General features: G+C 45.5%; 1 protein-coding gene across 1 annotated transcript in view; it reads right to left on the minus strand.

The window, feature by feature from the left end:
- The window catches only part of SLC30A10 (solute carrier family 30 member 10), a 28968-nt gene that overhangs the window by 576 nt on the left and 20741 nt on the right, over positions 1 to 7651 (minus strand). Inside the window, exons 6-7 of the mRNA XM_011366143.2 lie at positions 4193 to 4432; positions 1493 to 1828 (exon numbers count right to left, since the gene is read on the minus strand). Of these exons, the coding sequence (XP_011364445.1) occupies positions 1493 to 1828; positions 4193 to 4432 (576 nt within the window). The remainder of the gene's footprint in view (positions 1 to 1492; positions 1829 to 4192; positions 4433 to 7651) is intronic.

Genomic DNA, 7651 nt, shown 5'->3' on the forward strand with positions numbered 1-7651 from the left:
CACTTCCCATTTTCACATACCTATTTTGAAACAGTTCTGATTAAAATATTGCTGTCTAAACTATTTGTTAAATACATGGCAGGTGCTTCTCCAATACTAATATAGGTCAGTTATGGTTATGGATCCAAATCAGATTCCAATAAATTTATTTGAACTTGGTGATATGGGTCAGAGACATAGAAGAAGAGTGTAAGCTCCTCAAAACACACCGAAGTCAGTAATGAACTTAATTCTCATCTCTCCCTCGGACATACACTTTTCATCGAGTTCCTGGTTGGCAACAATAATAAATACTTTAAAATACATCCAACTAAAGAAAAATCGATCTTGCTTAATTTGGGGGCAGGAATGAATCTTCAATGGCATATACTCTTCTATCCCAGTAATGTTCATTTTTCTCCTGGTAAGTGCAACATAGATAATGTGATCATGTAAAAAAAAAGATTCACGGGAAACTTGGACAGATAAGTCAGTCATTATTAAGCAATAAATGAAAACAGTCCCAACTGGACTGACTCTAAAAAACAGTATATAAGTACTTGTGTCACATGTAAGGAAACAGAAATGTTCCCCAACTTTACGTGAAAAAAAAGTTATATATATTTAAACATTTGAAACGCCCTATAGCTATAGTTCAGTTCACTACAGAAAGTAAACATTCCTTTTCTCCCCATCTCATAAAATGAGGCGGTCAAAAGCATTTTCTTCCTGCTTCCTCCCACCCCTTCCCCAATAAACTCGACTTCCTCTAATATTCTGAGAGTGTTTTCTACCTTAATAGATATCCATTTTACATTTATTCAAAAATGAGTCCAAGAAAAAATGTAAGCAATGATAAGACTACTTATCTTTTCTCTTAGGATCTTCCAGAGGAATGAAAAAAAAAAAAAAAAGCCATTATGGCATTATGGTTCTTAAGTTTTTATGATGTACTTGGCTGTGAGCTCGCCTGAGAGTCAGCTAGAAGTTCTAATCAGTTTAAAACAAATAGTACTTTGAGCCCCGTGTCCAGTCACGGAGTCCCCACCTTCGATGTCCCTGATAACTACGCTAGTGCAGTTTGCTTTGGAAAATAAATGCGCAAACTCAAACAGTCGAAGGGCAGCATGAGACACCCAGGACCATCATACCAAGGGGCTACCGCATCAGTCACGTAAAGATTAACAGACACAGTCAATTATCATCCCAAAGGGCCCACCCCTCGCTCGATACAGAGAGTGTGCATTGCAAGTGCGGTCAGTGTCTACAGCCCACAAAGCTCTCTCCACAAGCCAAGCTGGTGGCTCCAGGGTGCCTCGTCTATACAGTCTGCACCCGTGGGTCTCAGATCAAAAATGTGTGCTGTTGACATAACATTGGTCCTCCTGAGTTTTGGTAAAAGCTTGTCCACGGTCACTCACAGAGCCATCCAAAGATACTGTGACAGCCACTTCTGTCATTTCTCTTCGGCCGAGGCCTTCTGCTCGGTACGTGTCTACAGGGGAGGAGCCATTGTGCTCGGCACAGCCATTGACGTGGGCCAGAGGCAGGGCCCCAGGGGGACAGCACAGCTGCGTGGCACAGGCCTGGGAGACGCAGGGTGAGTTGCAGAGGAACAGCGACTCCTTCTGCCCCAGGGTCTCCTGCGAGTCCACCTCCTCAAACTGGATGGTCACGTTGTGGATTCCCGCGTTGTGGAAGATTTCTCGAATTTTCACGTTGGCGTCCTGATACCCCCTGTCCTTCTGATACTTGATATGCAGGGTGGCGACGACCTTCGCACTTACGAGTTCCCAGATGTGCAGCTCGTGAACGCTGCTGATTCCAGGCACGGCAGAGAGTTTACTCACTAGAACGGGGAAGAGCAGATGACAGCTCAGGTGAGAGCCAGAATCGAAAGGTGGAGCCACCGCGGGGAGAGGTGTCGTCCCTTGAGCCTTGTCACGGAAATGATGCATTTATAACGTACCGGGAAGAGAAATGGCCTCACCTGTCCGAGTACATTTTCTCCTAATCCTCTTTCTCCTCTCTGAATTCCTCTACCATACACCGTTAGCCCATCAGAGGCAATTCAAGAAAATAAATTTAATAACAACAACGACAAAAATGGCCGGGGTTGTCGAGTTTACAAGGGAATGGACGATCAAATGGACTGCCTGTGGGAGTATAAAGCAGGATGCCTTTTCTAAAGGGGATACGTGGGAATATGGATCGAAAACGTTTACCAGCAATTCTAATACTAGGAATGTAACCTAAAGGACATCACCAAATATTTACATACAAGAATGGTTTGGGCAACGCTCTTTGTATTGAAAAACAAGAATGGAAGCAACAGGGAATAGTTAAATCGATTATACAGCAGACTATGATGCAGCCATGAAAAAGTAAGTTGCATATTTAAGAATGTGGGGAAGCTACATAAGGTATTTTTCAGTGAAGAAGCACATAGCTCAAATGCATACATGGCGTGATGGCTCCTTTTCTTTTTTTTTTTTTTTTTACAAAATATCAGTGTCTACACACAAGAAAAGTTTTTTAGGCAGTTAAAGCCTTGTTTTATTGAATGATCGATACAGCGATATTATGAGTGGTAATTTCTGGGTGGTAGGACTGTGAGAGATTTTTCCGATTTAGCCTCTTCTGGGTTTTTTTATACTTTCTAAAATGGTATGTATTTAGACAGATGATATTGAATATTGATTGCGAGCAAAAACCTTGTAACTAGCTAGAGTCTCAATCCCATGTAATCATTTACTACCTGCACGATCTTAGGCAACTTACCTGGTCCCTCTGTGCCTCGGTTTCCTTATACGTAAACTAGGAGGGATAAAAATGGTACCTCATGGGATTATTTTAAGGATTAAATTGAGTTCATTTAAGAAAAGCACTTAGAATGACACCTAGCATATAAAGGCCATAAAAGTGTTGTAATTGTTATAACTATCTACTTTTTAAACATCTGTTTTTAAACATATATATATATATACACAACTTTGTTAAAAGGCGGTATAAGTCACGTATTGCTTTGTATATGTTTATCTCCCTTCTTTTTCCCGGAAAGCCAAGACAGCACGGGGCACCTGCTCCCTGAGCTCTGCCCGCGGCACTGGGCTAAGAGGAGGTGGGCAAGAAACGGACACTGATTATTGCAACTCTGTCTGGTACAGCAGCCAAAGCTGACCGCGCCCAACTGCCTCTCAGAGACAGTAAACTAACCAAAGCTGCCAAAGAAAAGGCCCCCCAAAAGGCGAAAAGAACATCCAGGGTCGGGTGAGGGAAGCATCGTATAAGGCAGCCAAAGGCAATAGCGCAATCCGCTTGAGGGCTGGCCGGGCTGTGCCTGTCACGGTGACGCTGTAAATCGCAACAGTGATGCTATAAATCACGCCTTCACAGGGGAACGTCTGACTGTGGCCAGACAAAGCATTAACATCCACTTAAATCTAATTTCAGGTATTTGTCATCATATAGGTCTTTCGACTTTCAGTCTCAAGGCAGACCTGGGCTCTATTTCATGTCTACTGGCTCCCAGGAGAAGCAACGGCAGATACAACAGCAAACCTGCATGAAAACCTTTTCTTCTATAAAAACATGATCCCCGTTTAGAAACACTAGATATGAAGTTGCATATTGCATTTCTCACCAGCACCTGGGTGGCTCCCATTTAGAAATTCCTCAAAGTCTCTAAGCCTTTCGCCCTCAGCTGCACATAACTAACGTGGGAGTCTGACCTTCTGTACGAGCAGAGAAACAGGTTCCATCACTGAATGAGGTCGTGAATGATCTGAATTTCAAACACTGTCCTTTGTACCGTGTTGTAAGGGACACTGTGACTCGTGTGCCCATAAAAATCAGTTAACTAGAACTCGGGGATCTAGAGGACGAGCGATGAACGGTTTCAGAATGAGGAGAATAAAAAGCAAGTTCTCGGCAGAGTGGCCTCCTGGGAGTTAAAATAAATCTTTGTCTTGAAGGGAGATAGGCCAGAAGTGGGTACTGCCTGAGCACTGCAGTCGCAAGAACTTACGAAGGACCTTTGGTCCTTGGAGCTGTGACTCACACTACTTAAGCTACAAAACGTCTGTGGTGTGTCTAGTGCCTGGTGATTTGAAGTCTGTCACACAGATCAAACACTGCTCCGAACTGCAGCCGGGCCTCCGGCCCGAAGGACATGGAGTGGACAGCGGCGCTAGCTCGGACCCGCCTGACTTACTCAGCTCTTCCACCTTGATTCCTTTGGGGACCATCTGCAGCAGAATGACAGCGGTCTCCTTGATGAGTGGGAAGGCAGATGACAAAATGATGATGACCATGATGATGGTCAGGCTGGGGTCGATGTAGCATTTCCAGTTACACGGGTCCTCGTCTTTCAGGGGAAGCGTGTAGAATATGATGGCCGTGATCACCACCACCACCGACCCCAGGGCGTCTCCCATCACGTGCAAGAGCACACCTGCCGGGAAGAAAGAAAGACCTCTAACGCATGGATCCCGGGTGGGGACCCACGTGACACTCGGCGACTCGGGGTCCAAGTCTGCGGAGACCTGTTGCTGTTTGTTTTCTCTTTGGTTAGAACAGCAGGATGGATTCAAAGCAAACAAACGCAATGGCAGCTGTTGTGCAAAAACCAACCCCTAGGCCACCATCCCAAGCCCCAGAGGATTCAGACATCAATGGGAAGACGGCTGTGTCACCTCACAGTGCCACATGGCTGCCGCCCACCAGCCATCAGAGGACACCAAGCCGGAAATGGAGGCTGTGCAAAAGATTTGTTTTTCTTCCAGATTGTGCTTTCAATTGTTTCAGACATTCTTTACGAGGAGAGGGAGCTAAGTGTATCTTTTTATTGTCCTCCTTCGACCTTGATCCCGTTGACACCTGGCTTCGTCCTAACCACATTTGTTTTGAGAACAGGGAGGGACTCCATCAACGTTCCCATGGAAGAAAGCGCCTTTTGTCACAGTAAAACAAAATTAAAATTCTACAGATAATAAAAATTGAGGACGCCTTTAATGAAGGGAACAGTTTCTGAGGTTTCCACTGCAAAATAGAAAACAGGCAATCCTAGCAGAGATCTGGCGTCCAGTGGTTTGTTTGGCATGAACTAAACTGGGATTTAATGAATTCGGCGAAAATGTTGCCAGAAGGATTATAAAATATCAGCACAAAGTATACACACACACACAGAAAGCAACATCAGAGTCTTGCTACTCAAGGTATGGTTTGCAGACTAACATGGCCTGGAAGCTTGGGAGAAATGCAGAATCTTAGGCCCCACCTCTGATCTAGTGGATCCGATTCCTGCATTTTAACAAGATCCCCAGGTGATTCAAACGCATCGCGTAAGAATTTCCGAAGAAGAAAGCATCTATCAAGGAAAGTCTGCTTTGTCTCTCCAACTATCCCACAGAGTCACTCAGGAAAATTAGCAATAATCCAAAACACTATCAACAACCTCATGGCTATGACCGAACAGTCTCACTTGGAAAATATTTTACTTGGGTTAATTCTTCCTCTTGGCAACACTCCTAAGATCCTGAGTAGCATCGGCATAGGTAAAATGGCATTCTGTAAACACACTAAATGTAACTTAAATTCAGGGAGCAGCCTCATCTCCTAGCTCTGTGCCCTCTTCTTCCACCCTCCACCCTCAGAGGAGCTTCTCCCTCCCCAGTCCTGAGCCACAAAGGGAAACTCGAAACATTTGGTCAACGCGCCTTGTTCCTCCAGAAGGAACTGAAGATCAAAGCTTTAACCTCTCCAGGGCAATAAAAAAATACCACCAGAAAAATACAAAGACCGAATATTACCTAGATGCCCTTCACCTCATTTTCACGGCCCGAGACAGTCTGATATTCTGAGATTGTCTCCTGCATGTCAGCCTCATTTCCTCCTCTAGACTATAAATAATTTCAGGCTGAGGGTCACACTCTATACTTTCTTTGCTTAAATTTTAGCACCCACAGCATACGACGTAGACACTCAAGAAAACAGCGTTTTCTGGTTGGATAGCCACAGCGCCCACCGCAGAGAGTAACTCCTGTCTTTTGCTTCATAACATCAACCGGACAGGCTGCCACGTACACACCAGATGTTATTCTAAGTCTGTTCCATGTATTTACACATTAAGTTCTCTTTAGGATTCTCTGAGTTGGTTACTCTCTCCATTTTACCAATGAGGGAAGTAACAGAGTAGTGAAGTAACTTATCCAAGATCCCACGGCTGGAAAGGGTCAGAGCTGGGATATAAGTCTGGGAGGTCTGACAAGAGAACCATTGTGCAACGAAGTCCTAAATTCTAATTTCAGGTTTTCCTTCTGAGAAATTTACTAGCCCCTAGGAATTATATAAAATAGTTTGCAAACTTATTTTCTCCATAATCCACAGTAAGAAGCATATTTTGCTTCCTAGAGCGTGCACACACGCGTGCACACACACACACACACACACACACACACACACACACACACACACAGAAACAAATGTGTGGTGAACAATCAAAACCTAGCCTTACATATGATTTGCTACTATTTTCTATTCTATTTTGTTCAATTCTAGGTGATTTTCTAAATGCCGATCGGACCTTATTAAACTGATTTCATAACTCGAACCATCATAGCCTTCAGTTTGGAAAACTGCTTAAAGCATCGATTTCACTAAATCCTTGAGACTGGATGTCGCCGTGTGTTTTCTGTCCTCCCGCGTGAAGATGAAGAAGGTCATTATCCTTGGGGAAGCACCGTCCACCAGCAGGATGCTGAGACAGGTGTGTCAGTCACCTCCACAAAGAAGACTAATGCCTGGGATGGGAAACCACAGGGAAGGCTTCTCGCGAGACGGGCAGTGGGGGCAGGACCCTGAAGGGGTGGGAGACAGACTTCAACGGGCAGCTACACTGCGGGCGGAGAGAACTCAGAGAGAAGGCGTCAGGGCAGAGAACTCAAGGGAAGCAGTGGATGAGGACCCGACGGCCAGACCACGTGGGAGACAAATGCCCTAACTGTGGAGTCATGAACCCTGACAGGTCTCGTGAGCCACGGACCTCATGAGCCGAGGACCTTGGGAAAGTCAACCTCTGTGAGCAACGAGATCCGAGATCCTCCCTCCCTCGTCTGCGAAACAGGAAACGACATCTAAAAAGCCACTGAGAAGAAGGCGCACAGAACTGATGGGAGCAGAGGACATAACAGCCATAAGCGCCTTGCCCAAGGTCACCTGGCTGGGAAAGGGCAGAGGCAGGACTTAAAGTAGCTGCGCCTCCCTACGCACCTCTGCGCATTAAACGGTAGGGGCGAGGAGCAGGGCGGAAACATCCAGAAAGCAGTGTTGGCACCAGAACAGCGAGCCCTTGGACATCAGTGTTAGAACCCTATGTTGGAGGTAGCAGAGGTTTCTGAGCAGACTCCGATGCGATCGCCTCTGTGATTCAGACAGACAGATCGGGCAGCGTTATCTGAGAGACAAAGTAGCCACTTGACAACTCGATCGTCTGATTAGACATGATGCTCACAAGGCAGCTTTGCAAAGACGGGACGCCTTAGCGCTGGACCCTCGCTTGCTGTCTCTAGGTAAAAACCAACCTCCAAAATAACTGGCATATAACGTGAATTGGCAATTGGACATCGGGTGGAATTTGAGGCACGTCCCAGCACCTGGAAAAGTCATCCGTGCT

The sequence above is a fragment of the Pteropus vampyrus genome, unplaced genomic scaffold (genome assembly GCF_000151845.1).
Source record: "Pteropus vampyrus isolate Shadow unplaced genomic scaffold, Pvam_2.0 Scaffold121, whole genome shotgun sequence".
NCBI classification, from domain to species: domain Eukaryota; kingdom Metazoa; phylum Chordata; class Mammalia; order Chiroptera; family Pteropodidae; genus Pteropus; species Pteropus vampyrus.